Below are 18,989 nucleotides of genomic sequence, written 5' to 3' on the forward strand. Positions count from 1 at the left end.
TGTGCACATGAGTATATGGCCTTTGCGGCCCAGAGGCATCAGATCCACCATAGCTGGAATTGCAAGCAGTTGAGCTGCCCGACATGAGCGTCCAATACAAGAACAGTCTACATCCTTAACTGCTGAGCTCTCTTTTCAGCCACATTTTAAATTTATTATCTCTTATCAATTATCTAAAGCCCAGCCTGTGTTCTCAGTATAAACAGTATTTACCCACACAACTAGCAGGAGATGCTAGCACAGTCATCATACTGAGTAACTGAAGTTTCAGATACTGTGTACTGAGTTATGAGAGGTCCAGTCTCAGGCTAGGAAAGGAGTTGTATGTGTAAAATGCTTGCTGAAGGAATGTGAGGCCTAGAGTTTGGGTCATCAGCATTCATATAAAAAGTCGAGCAGGTGTGCCACAATCCCAGAATTATGCAGAAATGTGAAGCTTGACAGTCTGGCTACCTAGAATCAGTGAGTCTACATTCAGTGGGAGCCCCTGTAACCAGTGTGTAACCCTACCTCAATAAAATGGGGAGCAATCAAGAATTGTATCTGATGTCATTTTTGGGTTTCCACATTCACACACACACACTACACCAACATGCGCACATACACACACAGACGAACACACACACATACATATACACACATGCATGAACACACACATACAAACATGCACATATACATACACATGTGAACACACATACACACACAAATGCATGAACACACATATGCATACAAACATGCATATATACACACACAGACGAACACACATACATACATATACACGCATGCGTGAAGATACACATACATGTATACACACACACATATATATATGCATACATACACACACACACACAGTCCAGTCTTCTAACCCTTCAGCTAAGCTGGGAAGCCTGCTTTGGTGGGTTTACTTCTGTGTAAATGATTGTCACCTGATCCATTTTTCACAAATAATTATTCTTAATTCTGGGACGGGAGCCCTGGGCTTTAAAAATGGCCTCCGTGGGCTTGGGATAGAACTCGGTTGATAGAATGTTTGTCTAGGGATGGAGAAATGGTTCAGTGGTTAAGGTAACTGTTCTTCCAGAGGACCTGGGTTCAATTCCCAGCAACCACATGGCAGCTCATAACTGTCTGTAAGCCCAATATCTGACAAGCTCACACAGACATACATGCAGGCAAAACAACAATGCACATAAAATAAAAACAAATTATTTTTTAAAAGTCTAGTGTGCCCTAGGCCCAGGGTTCGATCTACTAACCCACATAAACTTCTGACTCCTGGCACTCGGGAAAAGGGGGAATTAGAAGTTTAAGGTCATCCTCAACTATATAGTGAGCTTAAAGCCAGACTGAGATAGAAACCTTGTCTCAAAATTTAAAACAAGTCACTGCCAACCAGTCTGTGGTGGCTATTGATGGTTGTCAGCTTGACCGCATCTGGAATGAACTACAGCTCAGAAATGGAGGGCATAAGGTGGTCTGGAGCTTGAGGCAGGAGCTGTGGGCTTTTGATCCAGATCCCAAGGTGTGAAGACACACCTTTCATCTGGGCCACCCCTTCCGCTGGAAGCCTAGATAAGGCTGTGTTAGAAAGGAGGGGTTGTTTGCTCCTTCCCTGCTTGCCCTGTCCTTGCTAGCACGTCCCCATTCCTTCACTAGCGTTGGAGCATACGTCTTCGGGATTCCAGCACTTACAGAAGAGCAGCTGAGATGCCCAGCCTTGTGGGACTGAGCAACTCCTGGATTCCTGGACTTTCCACTCACAGCTAGCTATTATTGGATTAGCTAGACTGCAGTCTGTACGTCATTTCAATAAAGTGTGTGTGTGTGTGTGTGTGTGTGTGTGTGTAGAGAGAGAGAGGGAGAGGGAGAGGGAGAGGGAGAGGGAGAGGGAGAGAGAGATTTGTCCCACAAACTGTATGTAACTCTAGAGAACCCTAATATACAGTCCCTCCTGAGTATCAGAAGAGGATGGGATACATCAGTACTCTTCCCCCCAACAGCTTTGAGAGCTTCAATCTACAGAAATCAGCACGGAGAACGCTGGGGTTCAAATATGAAGAAGGACACTCAAACACTATGTTCTGAAGCCCTTTATTCACAGAGAAAGAACAAACGCCTTGCTCCAGTGAGAGCTCACTGTAGTGGCTTCCCAGAGGCGAAGCTACCTCTATGGCAGGCTTGTGAAAACACTGATCACTAGCCTGCCTCCCTGCTCAATGGCTCAGGAGGCTCTGCCACCACCCTCATGGCAATCTTTTACAGCAAGTATCCACTCCCCTTTAAAGATGCAAAGAAGAAAGCTTTAGCAAGATTCCCGAAGGAGATGTGGAGCCAAAGGCCCAACAGGCAGATGGGATTGCCTTCCGGTGACTAGGGTTTTAGGCTTCAGTTGTGAGTCTTGTCTGCCCACAGTTAGTGTCCCTGTGCTCAAGGACAGACAGCTGTGAAAGAAGCAGGTTGTAACAGTTTGTATACACATGGCCCAGGGAGTGGCAATATTAGGAAGTGTGGCCTTGTTGGAGTAGGTGTGTCATGGGCTTATGACCCTCACCCTAGCTGCCTGGAAGTCAGTCTTCCACTAGCAGCTTTCAGGTGAAGATGTAGAACTCTCAGCTCTGCCTGCACCATGCCTGCCTGAATGCTGCCTTGCACCCACATCGATGATGGACTAATCTCTGAACCTGTAAATCAGCCTCAATTAAATGTTGTCCTTTATAAGACTTGCTTTGGTCATAGTGTCTGTTCACAGCAGTATAACACTAACACAGGTTAAGAGGTATCAATTAAGCTCAGGGAGCAGGAGGAGGAAAGTTTGGGTTTCCAAGAAACTACCATGCTAGGATACCGTGGAAAAGATCATTGGAAAGTGGTATTTTCCAAAAGAAGCCCAGCACATGTACACACATACACACATACACACATGCAGACACAATTGGAATGTGCCATTTTCCAACAGAAGTATTCCAAACATGCACACACACATACATGAATGCATACACATGTATGTGTGGACAAAAACAAACACACAAACATACATATGCAAACATGAAAATATGCATATAAATACAAAAACACATGCATACACAAGAAACACAAGTGCATACAGAAAGAAACATGTATACTTATACACAAACCCATATGTACACATGCACATAGAAACATGTGATACATACATGAAGATACAAGTATATGCATACAAAGAAATACCTACATACACACAATAGGTGCAGTGCACAAAAACACAAGAATACACAGTATACACATATACATTCATGCATGCATAAGCATGTATGTGCACCTACACTCAAAAGAATACAGATGTACAAACATGCTTGCACACAACAACACATGCACACATCTGTGCATACAAATAAACAAATATACACACAAACATATCACAAATATACACACAATCACACACACACACACACAAAGATGTACAAGTGTACACATACATGAAAGCACACATATATACACTCATACACTCATGTACAGAAACACATGTGTACACATTAAAACACATGCATGCATACATATACATACTTCCACACATGTGCACAGATGCGCACACACATATTTGCACATAAGCATACACACAAGTTCAAACATGCATGCACTGATACTCAAACACATAGACATATGCACATGTACAAACCTACACATGTGCACATTTCATAATTGCACATGTGCTCAAACATAAATGTTCATACATACAGAGTTACACACATGTAAATACATACACACACACAAACATGCACATAGCATATGTACTCCTACTCACACAGACATGTACACAAAGCACAAATGTACATACATACAGAGGTGCACACACATGTAAATACATACACACACAAACACATGTACATAGTATATGCACTCATACTCACTCAAATTTGTACACAAAACACAAATGTGCACATATGCTCATATGTACATACATGTAAATATATGCACACTCACACACACACATGCACAGATGCAGATACCATATATGAAAAACCATGCACACATAAATATGCACACACACATGAAAGCATGCACACAGAAAAATACAGATGCACAAACACAAGGGCACAAACACAAATAAACATGCACACAAACAGTGGCACAGATTTACAGACATAAACACATACAACATAAGTATACAAAACCATGCACGTTCAAACACATGGAAAGCTAACCTGCTTCTACATCATTCCTTCATTCCTTGTAGGGAGAAGTGCACAGCACCCGGCAGTGTTTCAAAGCGAGAATGCTAAATTAGTCTCAGCACTTGCTCAGCAACTTAAGAAGGAACTTGAAGTCTTCGGGGCTCCAACTCGTCTTCAAGCAGAAGTTTGAATACTACCCTCACTGTGAGCAACAGAGCTGCCCCACCTGTGCACCCTTGTAAGGAATCACTACACCAACTGCCCCCCATAGAACTCTATAGTCTCAAGGATTCTGTCACTAACCTGCCTTTGTGATGCATTTGTTAATATTTTCCTAGCTTAGGGTCAGAGAGAATGTTTGCAGAGTACTGAATGATGAGAATTCCCACAGGGAAGATAGACTAATTTGAAACAAAGGCCAAGTTTGGTAGACCCACATGCAGCACTGTAAGTGTCTGGAAACTTCTGGTAGGTACAGGAGTAACGGAAATCATTAGTTAATGATGTAGCGTCAAGCTGGCTGTGCTGGGTCAGAACATCCACAGCCATGTAAGCTCCACTGAGCCCCTGAGCTGAGCTATGCCTCACTGGGGCTGCGATTCATTCTCCCTCATGGCCACTACGGCTCCATGGGGAAGGTGGTTACTTTCTCGTGGCTTGCAGCTGTGCCTAATGGATTATAAGATCTTCCTCAGTGGCTGAAAGCAGAACACTGAACCACGCTTTCCTCCAGCTCTGTGAGAATGAGAGCTACCGAGGGAAGAAGAGTCCAGATGTTTCTTCAAAACAGGCAGCGTCATTGCTCTCTGCCAGAATGGAAAAGCAGATAACAGGATGACTCTGCTGCCTGGGATCTCTCTCCTTGGAGAGGAGAGCCTACAGATTGAATTGTTCCAAGCTGCAAGAGATGAAGTAAAAATGAGAAGTCACAGCTCATGAACCAGAAAGAGGACCAGCAGAATCTACTGCACTTGATAATGGGCTTCGGGAATTAACTGGTCCAGATAGCTCTGTGAACTCAGCTCACCCCTAGACTCATCCTGTAGAAAAGGAACAGTGCCAGATGCAGCAATGTGCACGGTCTATAATCTCAGTGCTCCTGTGTAGAGACAAAAGATGAATACAGGAAAGTCCCTGCAGCAACATAGCTAGCCTGGCATATGCAGAAAAACAGCACCAAGAAACCAGGTCAAACACATGTCCACCTGCACATACATGAAAGCACACACAAATGGCCAGTGGTGGCTCCTTTGTGCTGACTGACCACTAACATATCACTGCATGTGTGTTATGTACTAAACTAACTTCCTGCTTTCTGCTCACAAGCTGCAAGTGCTAACAAGGTCATTGATGTCCTAGACAGTGTGATATGTTATGTTATGTGTTAAGTTCAAAACACTACAGAACAGAAGGTGGAGAAAACCAGTGGGTTCATCTAACACCGAGGAAAACATGCTAGTAAACAGTGGATCATGGCTCGTGACATAAACTGCTTCTGGTACAGAGGAACAGCATTTGTCAGACCACAGCTCTGACATGAAGCCAGGTGTATGTACGACTTTTTTCCATTTACACACCAGTCCTTTCCAGTTGAAATTTGAGTCCCCATCAGACGAAATGTACAATAACACAACATTCTTCTCGGAGATGAACCTGTAATCTATACCAGCCAATGGCTAAGTGAAATGCACATGGGAAAGGTGTTTCTGTGAAATCATATTTTCAAGTCTTCATGAAGAACATCAATCACAGAAATGCCCTGCAGGTGCACTCTGACCTTCTACCAGTTATCCTAGTAGAAAAGAAAACTCAGTGGTGTTTCATTTGGCCTTAGCTACTGTGACGGCCTTCACTTCATGTCAGAGGGCCACTGGGGGATGAGACAAGGTGGCAAATACACTATTCCTGAAACTTATGACTCTAAAACTCAGAAAGCACCCAGAGCACAGGTCAGCAGACTACAGCATCTGCTGCGACTCCAGCCTTGGCCCAAATCCCATGCTCTTTACAGGACTACACAAGCCACTCTGGGAATGGAGGACGGCAGTTGCAACAGAGGTCCTCTGGAGTTGATACCAACTCAGAGCCAGGACCTGGGATTCTCTGAGAGGTGGAGTTCCTGCCTTTTACTCTGGGCATAGTCAGGTCAGCAAGTATACACAAGTGTGTGTGTGTGTGTGTGTGTGTGTGCACGCGTGTGCATACGTGTGTGCACGAGCACGCATGCACTTCTCCCAGGCATCCTCTAGCAGTGCTGAAAGCTTCCTTGAAGCAAGCTGGCCTCCCCTTCACCAGGAGGCTGAATCTGACTTGGGTCTGGAGACTGAGATCAAGAGTTGTGCCTTTTCTATTGTGGTGACCCTAATCAAGCTTCTGGTCCACAGATTGGAGGGGGTTTTGGCTGGTTTTTTGTTTGGTTGGTTGTTTTGGACTTTTTTGTTGTTTTTTGTTTTTTGTTTTTTTCCTTTTTTGGTTTTGTTGCTGTTTGGGTTTTCTATTCTTTGTTTTTGTTTTGTTTTGCCATGTGTTACCATAATAAAAAATAAATATATCTAGAGAGAAGATACTTAGATACTGTGCTTCTAATTAGTCCCTGGGGTCTCTGGTGAGCAAGCTGTCATCAAAGCTTGTTCCAGGTTATAGCATCTTCGTGGTGTCTTACCACTGTGAGGCCCATTAGTAAGCTTTCACACTGGACTGGAGGTTAAGTTCTGCCCGTTGTTGGCAGCTCCTCTAGGACGCCACCACGGATAGTCAGCAACCATCTTAGAGCTTCCTGGAGCTGAGAGGCCACATTTTTAAAATTCAGATTCCATTTTAGAGAACCTGGCCTAAGTTTGAATTCAGGTAAACTAAAAGTCTGGTACCTCGCATTAGTTTCCAAGTTGCCCCCAATAAAACCCAAGCCTAGCTCCAGTCTCTAGGCTAATCCCCAACAAGACCAGTGTCTCCAGGTTACACCTGCAAGAAGACCAGAGTCTCCAGGTTATTTCCCCAACAAACCTGTACCCTCATGTTACAAGCCCACCCCTTGCCTAACGACCACCAATGCAGAGGGGAGAAGTTAAGTATATGATATGACTCCCGGCACCAGCTAATGTTAAAGGCCACAGTAGTTTTCCAATTAGATGCCTGGACACATACTCCCTGCTTGTTGCTTACTATAAAGCCTTGCACCAATAGACATTTGGGGCTCCCCAACCACTAAAGCCATCCTGTGTGACAGCAGTGTATCGGGGAGGAGGGGTTAGGAGGAGCTAGCTCAAATAGAATAAAGACCCTGCTGTGAGCTGCATCAGATTGGCTTTCGGGATCACTAACATTTCCCTGGGACGACAGAGGCCCTCCCTTTGCTCACTTCTTCTCTGCCTCTCCCTTCACCTTAGTGACAGGCTCTGTTCTGTGGAGCCACCAAGTGCTAATGGAGAGACAGAGAGCAACCCCAGCCTATGCATCCCTGCTTAGGTACAAGCTCATAGGTCTTGGTTTTGATAGCCAAACAGACTAAAGTGGTAGCATTAAACTCTAAATTTACCAGATCTGGATTCTGTTAATCATAGCAGTGTTAATAAACCAGGTCTAGTCCAGCACACCTCTCTCCTATTTAGTTGTATGTCCTAAGACTCTGTTCCCACACACGGTCTCCGGGCTTCCAGTTAGGGCAACTCTGAAACCCCGGCTGTTATCTGGCAGTGCGAATTCCCTGTGGAATTCCCTTGGCCTGTGGAGCTCACAGATCCATTCTTATTTTGGGATCTTAGCTCCTCCCTCCTCTGTGGCTCTCTAGCTGATGTGGCATCTATACTGTGAGTACATTTGAGCAGCTGCTGCTAAGCACCCCAAGCAAGGCAAGCCCAAGCCAGTGAGGGACCCAGGTAGACACTTCCCATTTGCGGCTTCGTGCTGCTTAAAGCCCTGCCAGAGAAGCGAAGCTGCTGGCTGGCAAAAATGGAGCAAGAAAACCAGTTCTTCCTCGTTAATGTCACATGTTCTAGCTTAGGCCCGTCTAGCACTCTTGAGAGAGGATAAAAGAAATTGGAAAGGGTACAACAGCTGTCTCTTATCTAACCAGAGCCAGAACGGCTGCAAGACAACACTGCAGTGCCGAACTAAATCTAGAGCCTGCCCATAAAACACTGTTTGAGAGCTCTTGTTTGTTCGTGGTGTTAGATTTGGGGATTGGGGGTTTTCAGACTACAGATTTAACCCAGGGCTTCACAGGGCTTTCTTCACTAAGCAGGTTTCCACTGGATATGCCACATTCCCAATGTAACACGGCTTAGTGACTGTATACAATCAGCCCGTCTTGATTTCTCTCTCCCACAGACAGCTAAGCATAAAATAAATGAAGGAGGGATGAATGGGGTCTCATAAGATGTCCTTTTCTATGCAGGGATATCAGCAGCCACCTATTTAAGGATTATTTAATAACAAAAAAATTGTCATTGCATTTTTATTTATGTGTGTGCATGTGTACATATGCATGCCATGGTGTGCCCAGGAGGTCAGGAGACAACTTACAGGAGTCAGTTCTCTCCCTCTACCATGTGGGTCCCAGGGATCAGGCTTGGGTCAGCCATAGTGACCAGTATGCCTTCATCAGCAGGCCATTTCACTTGCCATAGTTAAGTCATTTTAAAGGCCTAGAAAGGTGGATATTTGAATGGAGCTCATTGCCTGTTGGCAGGTTAATGATACAAATTCAAGTTATCCATTATCAGTCATGAATGCTTCAAAGCCAATCTAAGGAGAGGCCAGTTAGCAAGAGAAACGGGGGAGCCCAGGGAAGGGGCCAGAACTGTGAGCTGTGTCTGATGTGATTCCACAGGTGCACCCAGAACCCGTCTTACCAAGAACACTCAGCTCTCTGGTTTCAAGAGCAGAAACACTAAAAGCTTCACACAAGTTTTAAGAAGATGTTACTTCATTCTGTAGTGGCACATTAACCAGTAAACTAAAGAACAACGGTGTGACACGCTTGTCTATCTCAGAGGGAGCAGCACTCTTCCTCTTATCCAGACTGTGTTTCATTTTTGGTCACCCCCATTGTTTGAAAACTGTGGAATGTGGTTTGATATTTTAAAAATATATGAGTGAAATCTTACTAATCATTTCATGAGGCATGTCTGAAAAGTTCTAAACCACAGAAAGCTTTTCAAAGAATCAGCCATTAACAGTTAAGAAGCAAATTTATAAAACACACTGAGAGTTCATTGAAATGAGGTCTGTCTTTGTTAGCAAAGACTTCGCTTCTTTTGCCAAAGAACAGGTTTTGAAGGAAGAAGATGTCAAGGTTACAGCCACCTACTGAGTGTAATAATCTCCAAGACTGAGATCACAATCTCTCAGAACTCTGGTCACAACGTCAATGAGAATGTTTGCAAAAAAACAGATATTATTGAAGGCGGACCGCTGTAACGAAAACCCCTCCTGCTTTCAATGTCTTGGGATTTGGGTACATTCTTCGTTTACAGATGAGACATGATTCACTCAGCAGAGTAGAGCACCTTTTAGAGAGAGAAAGAGAGAGAGAGAGAGAGAGAGAGAGAGAGAGAGCGAGAGCGCGAGCGCGAGCCGACCCAGAGCGGGGGAGTACTTGAGAACACACAAGTACCAAGGCAACCACCACATCTAAGACCATACACAATACCTATCGATCCTGCTTGCAGCTACTTCCTGTGAGCTTGCTAAACCCAGCATGACGTTTTTTCTTCGCCATCTCTGAGTCAATCATACATCGATCCAGAGGCTGCAGATAATTAGACACCTTTCTGCTTCATCCTCATCTTGTAGACCTTCCTAGGTAGACCAGATACTGAACATCTCCTGAGCCATAAATGAGCTCTCTTTGCTTTTAAGTCGGGACTCTTTAAAATGGACCACTCCCATCTGACCACAGCCTGTGGCTGCTCAGCAAAGGGCGGGCTCTCCTCCACCCATCTTTTCAATACTGTATTTTATACATGACCATTTTAAAATAACCATCCATACAACAAAATCTTTCAATTATTTTACACTATGATTTTCATTCTATCAACAACTTGCGCATTGACAAAAACAACAACAACTCTTACTCAACATTAATCCATCCAATATAAACTATAACCAGACCTGGCGGCCCAAGCAGGTGATCCTGGCTACTCGAAAGAGAGGCTGAGTCTCGAAGATTGCAAGTTCAAGTCCAGCCCAGGCTTCTCAAAATTAAAAATGAGAAGAGGGGTTCAGCTATAACTTAGCTCCCCTAGGCCATGTAAAGTTCTAGGTTCAATCCCCAGAATTGGTAATAAATACATATGTAATATTCTATGTGTGTGTATACACATCATTTTTTCTTCACCAATAATATGTGGCAATCAATATATCTTCATCATTATATTTTCTCAGCTTTGGGATTCAACAAACCACCCTAAATAAGCAAAGCCTTTGAGGGTTGAAATAACAAAACCATATCATGTTGCAAAACAAATCCAGCAAACCACTAGACCCAGCAGCTGTTCCAATGAACGCCTTCCGATTCCTCCCAGCTTCAGCTTGCCTGAAACCTAGAAGGTTCTCACCTCCCCCCACTTCCCAGAACAAACATATTTACGTGGCAAAACCGTAATATGCTTTTTACTTACTCATCAAGAAAAAAAATGTTCTAAATATAAAGTTCTCCTTACAGAGTCACTCTGAGAAGCAGAAAAACCACCCACTGCCTGTGCCTGCCCCATCCACATCAGGGAGCCACCCAGGAGGCTCAGTTTGTAAACAGTACAAATTTAATCTGGAAGCTGCCAGATCCAGCACTCCATCCTCTTGTCTATATTTTATTTTTCACAATAATCTTTTTAAATATATTTTTGTTTCATTGCAGGGGAGGTTTTATTTTGGGTGATATTGTTTGTTTCTTTCTTTGCTTGTTTTAGACAAAGTCTTACATGGTAGCTCAGACTAGCCTCAAACTCTCTGCCTCCGCTACTTCTGGAGCATTGGGGTGAAGGCATGAACCACCACCCAGCTGGAACAGGCTTATTAATTAACAATATATTTACTTCCAAATCATATTTGCTATAAATATAGAATACACTCTACCTAATCATTTCGCTTCCTTTAGAATTTTTTTTAAACGGTGTCCCCAGCTCCTCAGAGCAGTGCTATGGTTTTTTTTTATCTGAAATTGTACCTCCACATGCTTGGGCTTTAAATACCTGTGCCCTGCCCTGCCCTGCCCTGTCCTGTCTGGTGGCACAATTTCTGGAGGCTGTTGAAACTTTAGGAGTTAAGACTAGCTGCAGAAGGAGGTCCCTGCTTCCTGGTGATGTGAAGAGTCACAGCATCCGCATGTCCTCCTGGCCATGAGGGCCTGAAGTTCAGGCAAAATCAGTCTTTCCTCCTGAGCTATTTATGTCTGGGGTTTTGTTGCAGTCAGGAGAAATGTAACCAACACTGTGGTTCAGATCAATCTACTGAACAGTTATAGGATGAATTCCAACTCAATTACTCTTCTGCAATCTAATTCATTTATTCAAAATTTCAGACCTTCTCCCAGCCACTCTAATTCTCGCTTCTCGGCTAAGACTGGCTGCATTTTTTTTTTCTTGAAGAGCACAAGGATCATTGACTTCAAAGCAGGTACTTTCAACCTCTGCACAGAGGAGAGGGATGAAGGGCTACATTGTATCCCTTTCCACTGTGGTCTCCAACACTCTCTAGGGACAATGGTAGAGCTCTGAACTGCTGTTATCAAGGCAAAAATATGCTGCCTCCTGACCTTCAGAAACCCTGTCTTTCCCCCGTTTTACCAATTCTGCTCAAAGCCTCAAGGTCACACAGCTTGTTTTCAAAAATCCCAGCATCTCCAAACAGGATGGATGCCAGTGAGTTCCTAAGCTCCCCACAGAGCTTGCATACAGGGCCAATTCCATCAACACTCAGAAACTCTTCTCTTTAGAGGCTTGCCCCTGCTATAAAAACTCCAAAAGCACTAAAGATTCTGGCTCTTACCCAGTCTTCTCTCTCCCGCCGGCTCAGTCCATTTTAGACCCATGAACAGCATCCATTCAACCTCTTGTCTCACGGTTTGAGCATCTCTGTTCTCCCTTTACTTTCTTTTCTTTTCCTTTTTTTCACTTATTATATAAATCATGGAAGTTTTTAATTATTTCTAAAAATGACAAATAAATTTACACATTCATGGAGAACAGCTGGACACTGTTGTACCAGTGTTTGATCAACTTAACCCAAGCTAGAGAAATTTCAGAAGAGGGACCCCACCAGACTGAACAGTGGGCAAGAGTGTGGGGGCATTTTCTTGATTCATAATTGATGCAGGAGTTCCCACCCACTGTGGAAGGAGCTACCTCCTACCCATCCCACCCTCAGAACGCGTGGTCCTGGATGGTAGAAGAAAGCAGGATGAGCCAAGCCATGTGGAGCAAGCTCATTAGCAGCAATCCCCCATGGCCTCAGTTCCTGCCTTCAGTTCCAGCCTCCAGGTTCCTGCCTTGACTTCCTGCTCAGACTTCTGTCAGTGATGGTTGTGAGCAGACAGATGTAAGCTGACATGCTCTTTCTCCCTGAGTAGCTTTTGGTCATGGTGTTTTATCACAGCAACAGAAGCCCATCAAGTCCCAGCAATCAGCACACCCACCACTGATTTCTAAGTGTTGCCACAGACAGGACCCCATGGCTGCTCTATGGGGCTTGGATCATGAAACTATTTCACCTGTGACATTTTGAAATAAAAAATCCCACCCCTAAGGGAGAAAACAATGCTCTCCCTGATCTTACCTAGAACATGCTGTCTGTTTTGATTTCTCGGATCACCCCCCCCCCATTTGTCCTATCCATCAGCCCTCTGGGCTTACCTTCCTTTCCTCCCTGGTTTGTCTTACAAGCAGACATTGGCTAGGCACCACTAGCCCCTCTCCATCCCTCCTGCTCTGCTTTCTCTCTCTCCTTTCCCATTCCTACTCCCCTGGATCCCAATGATGACAAGCACTTCGAACTATGGCTTCCACTCAGAGCCAGGCCTTCCATGTGCTGCTGGACCTTCTGCCATCAGAAATTCATGACAGTGCCTCCAACAAATGTTTTCAACCGTCTTTAAGCCATCAATAATTACAGTCACCATTCACCAGGACAATGCACATGAGGCCATGTGTTACCTCCCAACCTCTTTTCTCCCTAGAATTTTTTACACAACTCTCTGTACAGGGGTACATAAAGTAATACGCAAACCAAACTTTACTGATAACTAAGTGTACTTAAAAACAAGATTTGATATGCATATAACTTTAGTATTAATTAAAGGTGAATGTAAATGCTTATACTTCTGCAATGGATATGGTTTTACATTTTTCCGTAATAAATTTAATCTTGGCTGATATTTGATATTGCAGAACATAGAATGCATTACTCAGGGTTCTGTATAGTGACAGAACTTATAGACAGAACTTATTAATACATGTATGTGTGTGTGTATATACCTATATATGTATATGTGTGTGTGTGTGTGTGTATGTGTGTTCATGGGTATGGGTGTACTTGTCCATGGGTACAAGTAAAGAAACCAGGGATTGACATTAAGATGTCAATCTTCAAGCACGAGAACCAGAGTTTGAACCCCCAGCACCCATGTAAAAACCTAGACATGGCTCTGAGCCTCCAGCACTAACAAGTAGGCACAGGCAGATCCTGAGAGCTTGCAGGCCGGCCAGCCTAACACAACAGTGACAGACCCTGTCTCTAAGCAGAAAGCACACAGCAATAGAGGACACCTGAGATCTTGCTCTCACATCTGTGTAAACACAGGTGTATGTACACTCACATGTGTGCAACACACACACATATACATATATAGGTATATACACACACACATATATGTATTAATAAGTTACACACATCGGGCACAAAACACAAATCAAGATTGGATATTCACAATTTCTTTTTATAAGGTTGCTTGTCAATGCGTTTTTCTGGATATTTTTCTCTCCATTCATTACCTTTTATGGCAATAAAATAGCTTTGTCAAAAAAAGGATCTTAATAACATGTCACTCCAAGTTTTAAGTGAAAGAAGTATTTGAATTATCTTGTTTAAACCTGAAGGCTATGATTTTTTCTTGCTTTGTATTCAAAGACAAACATTAAATTTGTGTTAACTTATTTAATACTGTCTTCTCTGAAACATATTCATATTCTCACTATTCATATTCTCACAAATAATGCTTAATCTTTAAAAATCAAAATTCTTGCCGGGCAGTGGTGGCGCATGCCTTTAATCCCAGCACTTGGGAGGCAGAGGCAGGCAGATTTCAGAGTTCAAGGCAGCCTGGTCTACAGAGTGAGTTCCAGGACAGAATATACAGAGAAACTCTGTCTCAAAAAAGCAAATAAATAAATAAATAAAAAATCAAAATTCTTAGATTCTTACACAGGGAACAGGAAATGGATATTTTGAAAATATATCATATACATGTAAGAAAGTGTCATAAGGAAACATTATAATATGTACAGTAATAAGCACACACTATGTGTGTGTAAATATACATACAGATACATACACACACACACACACACACACACACAGTTGTTTTGTATTTCAAGACAAAGTTCTCTACGTGACCCTGGCTGTCCTAGAACTCACTCTGTAGACCAAGATAGCCTCGAACTCAGAGATTCTCCTGCCTCCTCCAGAGTGCTGAGATTAAAGATGCGTTTTACCATTGCCCTGCTTTAATCAATGTTTTCAAAATATGAAAAGGGACAGATATTGGGATGAAGTTGACCCTAACCTTTAAAACTGCCCTTCCCCCCAACCCTTTCCCACACCACATTTCATTTGGGAAACCACCAGGCACCCAGGCTTGGCCAGATGGTTAGATGAAGCTATATGATTGGTTCATCAATCAAGCACATGACCTGGCCCTGGCCAATGAGAATTCCACATTCTCCTGCTCTCTTCCCCACCACCACCACCACCACCACCATCGCAAAGCGTCCTCAAGTCCTGGGGCCTTGCTGGGAGTTTCTGAGGAAACCAAAGGAAAGCGTACTGTTCTCACAGCGGCTAACCTCATAGGCACCGAGTGGCCACCTCCACCATGGCCTGGAAAAGCGGTCTGCAAGAGGCGAGCTGGGGAGAGCTGCTTTCTGGGTCTGACTACCTGTATCCAGCTGTGACGAGCTAAACGGCTGGGGACATTCCACCACCACTGCCTAAGGATTCTTTTGTTTGTTTGGGTCAAAATAAACAAAGTTTGATTCGCCACGGCCAACCAAAATACCCCTACACAACCTGCTGGTGCCAAGAAGCTCATAAAATTCACTGAAATTAAAAGAAAAAAAGTTTGATCTTTGCAAAGACTGTGTGAATCGGCCCCGTGTTCTCCGTTACTGTGTCATGCTTTCTGGAGGCACGGAGCCGGTATAGAGCTTCCGTCCATACGCAGGTCTGCTTCAGGGAGATTAACTCTCTAGATGCCCTGCACCCAAGCTGTCACATTCCGGAGGTTTGTGTTTGAATCCCTAAAACCTGTTTTAAGGTCTAGTTCTATCAATTACTCTCTCCCTCAGAATAGGCAGCCTCCAGCTTCAATATCAAAAGCCACACACGACCACAATTAGGCAGAATGCTAACAAAAACTGTGTTTAACTGTTCCACTGCTTCTGGTGGTCAGATCAGAGCTGACTTCTTTCTCTTAAAAGAAAAAATAGTAATCTTAGCTCTAACTTAATACTGAAACATCCATAAAGGAAGCCTAACTCCTGGCCTAGAAGCAAAGCCCCCTCACACACTGGCCCCATCTTACACCCCTCCCACCCAGGACGGGGTTCCAGGAGATGGCCAGGCTCTGTAACCCTGTGCCCTCCCCTCACGCTCTTCCCTCCCTCCACACAGGCTCACCGCCTTCCTTCTCTCTTCTCTGCACGAACTCTGCTCCCCCATGAGTCTCCAGCCCAACACACATCCCACCTATTTTCAGGAAGAGCCCTTATACCAGTAGCCATTGCCTCCTGAAGTACTTTTTATTGTACACAGCAAAAGGCAATCAGGAAAAGATATAAGAACTCGATGCCTCCCCCAAAGCCAGACTTGTAGTTTCCATTGGACACTCCTTTATGCCTAAGAGCTTGTCACATGACTCCAGGTATATTTGTACATAAAACAGGTATACAAACGTTTACTAATAATAAACTTTGAAGAAATTTATTTTTAAAGTTCATCGAACCTCTCCACATGTTAAAGATGAAAGAAATTAGTTCACTCATGAGATGGAAGTGCTTACTTATTTTTTACCTGAGGAGTCAAATCTTGGGTCAGCGAGATGGCTCAGTGGGTAAAGGTGCTTATAGCTAAACCTGATGACCTGAGTTTGATTCTCAAGGCACACATGTGTACGCGCAAACACACACACACAATTAAATTAACATAATAAAAACTTTTTTCTAAAGAACTACATTTGGCTAGATATCTGATACTGCAGGACATCCAGCATCCTCAACAGTTTTCAGTTTATTGTGTTTTACTTTATAATAATAAACTCCACTTAAGATAGCCACTTCGTTTAATACATAGTTTACAAGGGCAGAAGTGTGTTCAGAGCCATTCCAGAAACCACTGGAAACTCAAGAGCTACACCAGGAATTTGAAGCAAGCGATTACTGCTTTTGTGCCCAAAACTGTCACTTGAAATGGCTATTTAATTCCCGGAAAACTTTACAACACTCTACTCTTCTCTGAATTCTTCTTTGTGACTTAAAAAAAAAAGTCTGATTCTATTTTTAATATTGGAGTACTGACAGCTTTCAGATCCTCCCCTTCCCCCTTCAGCCTGATATCCACACAAGCAGTACAAAAACCTGCCCTTACCTGTGTGGTCCAGGCCGGTCCTTGTGAAGGCGGTTCCCTCCCACTAACCCATTAACCACCATGATACAAACAAAAGGCATGCCCATCTCCCACCCAATCTAAGTGGACAACTTTGGGTGCAACCCTCATTCTCCCCAGAAAGCCTCACCAAATAAGTGCCAAATCCTCTCATGCTCTCTCGACACGGTGTGGCCCCAGCATCTAACTAACGGGGAACAGGAAGGGTTAATCCCAACCTCCATGGTTACAATTTGAGTGTGAAGTGTCCCCTACAGGTCCACATGTTTGCACATGTGGTCCCTAACTGGTGATGCTGTTTGGGAAGGTTACCGATCTTTTAGGAGGTGTTGCCTCGCTGGAGGAAGTGCTCGCCTCTGGGTTGCGCCCGCCCCCTCACTTCCTGTTCTCTCTGCTTCCTGAGTGCTGAAGTAATGAGATCAGGCAGGTTCCTGTTCCAGCCGCCTGCTTTCCCCGCCAGCGGCCTTGTCTTTCCTTTCCCCCGTACATTGTTTTGTCAGGGTATTTTATCACAGCAACAGAAATCAAACTACCACAGCTCAGTGACCAGAGACCGTGGGCTCATATACAGGCCTTGTTAGATCTAGATGACAAGAGAGAATGCAGTGGAATGTCATAGAGCCATGAACGACATTCCTGAACATAGGAAACCTCCTGTTGCGATGCCTGATTAGGAAGTCCTCAGCCTAGAGTTCAGTTCAACACGGGTTATATGGAAGGCTGCCTTGATCCACTTTCCATGGACTATAACAAAACACCTGAGACCAGATAACCTGCAAAGGGTATGTTTGGGTCGTGGTTCTGGAGGCTGTGAAGACTAATGCGGCACACGCTCAGCATCTGCTGTGGGCCCACAGAGGACATGGAGACACAAGCAAACACACTTGGTTGGTCTCTCTTCCCCTTCTTAGGAATCCGCTAATGTCATCACGGGGGCTCTGCCATCATGACCCCATGAACCCTAATTACCTCCAAAAAGCTCGAAGTATCAACAGAAGGGTCTGAGGGTTGACCTTCAGGAAGACCCCCCCCCTCGTGCTGCAGAAAATGGTTGCACCATTCCCCTGAGTGTCTAGGGATACCTAGCTATTGCCACTGAAACCACTTGAGTGTTCACTTAAGTAAACTCCAGCTGCCTCCCTGGATAGCTCTGAGGCACAGCAGGATCCCAGGTGACTGTTGCTAACTCAAGTCTCTGCACAGGTTGGGGTGGAAAGAAAGATTCTGACTAACATTCTAAGCTAGCATGCCAGGGTAACTGAAGAGCTAACACAAAAAGTTGCAAATGGTACCATCCTTCAGAGAGTACCTTCTGTCAATCAAATGGCAACATTTACAGGTGTACAGCACAGAAAGTATCCTGTGTCTTGTCAGCCACACCTAGATTCCTAAAGGTCAGAACCATGAAAAACAGCTTTTCTGGAGACAGAGGTCATAATACCAAAATGTACTTACACATCTTTAACTGTTCCTGTTGGACCTGGGGGGAAAAGAAAAAAACATCTGTATTGGTGTGATAGTACTTATAAAAACTAAACCCAATACCAAAGTGGACTGAACATTTCTAAATGGAGTGTGTGTGTGTGTGTGTGTGTGTGCCCCTTTCCTTCCCACCCACAGACCAAACACAGCCCGAGGCTCTTCACAGACTTGCTGTGCCCTTCGACCACCTCTACCTGAAAGACTCGGAGCGTGGCTCCTACCTTTATTAGCCAAGATATTATTATCCCGTCCTATACCATGTGAAACCCCATTTCCCCCTGGAGTCAAACAAGGGCAAAAAGACTGTCCTTCTCAAAGGAAATGAAAATGGTCACAGCATTCCAGAGAAAGGAGGGAAGGCATGCTTACAAAGTGGGTGAGTAAATATGGAGAGACACAGAATGCCATATGACTCGACCAGACTAAAAGCAAGTTCAGTTTCCTCCATAAAATGTGTGTGTGTGTGTGTGCGCGTGCCCGCAT

At 44.1% G+C, this 18,989-nt stretch overlaps 1 protein-coding gene across 1 annotated transcript in view; it reads right to left on the reverse strand.

Moving 5' to 3' along the window:
- The window catches only part of CUNH12orf75 (chromosome unknown C12orf75 homolog), a gene marked incomplete at its 5' end in the record, with an annotated part of 21,456 nt that extends 2,952 nt beyond the window's left edge, over positions 1 to 18,504 (reverse strand). Inside the window, one exon of the mRNA XM_028784834.1 lies at positions 18,480 to 18,504. Coding sequence (XP_028640667.1) covers positions 18,480 to 18,504 — 25 coding nt within the window. The remainder of the gene's footprint in view (positions 1 to 18,479) is intronic.
- Between the last annotated feature and the right edge of the window lie 485 nt (positions 18,505 to 18,989).

This window comes from Grammomys surdaster, unplaced genomic scaffold (genome assembly GCF_004785775.1).
Source record: "Grammomys surdaster isolate TR1022 unplaced genomic scaffold, NIH_TR_1.0 124872, whole genome shotgun sequence".
Lineage (NCBI taxonomy): Eukaryota > Metazoa > Chordata > Mammalia > Rodentia > Muridae > Grammomys > Grammomys surdaster.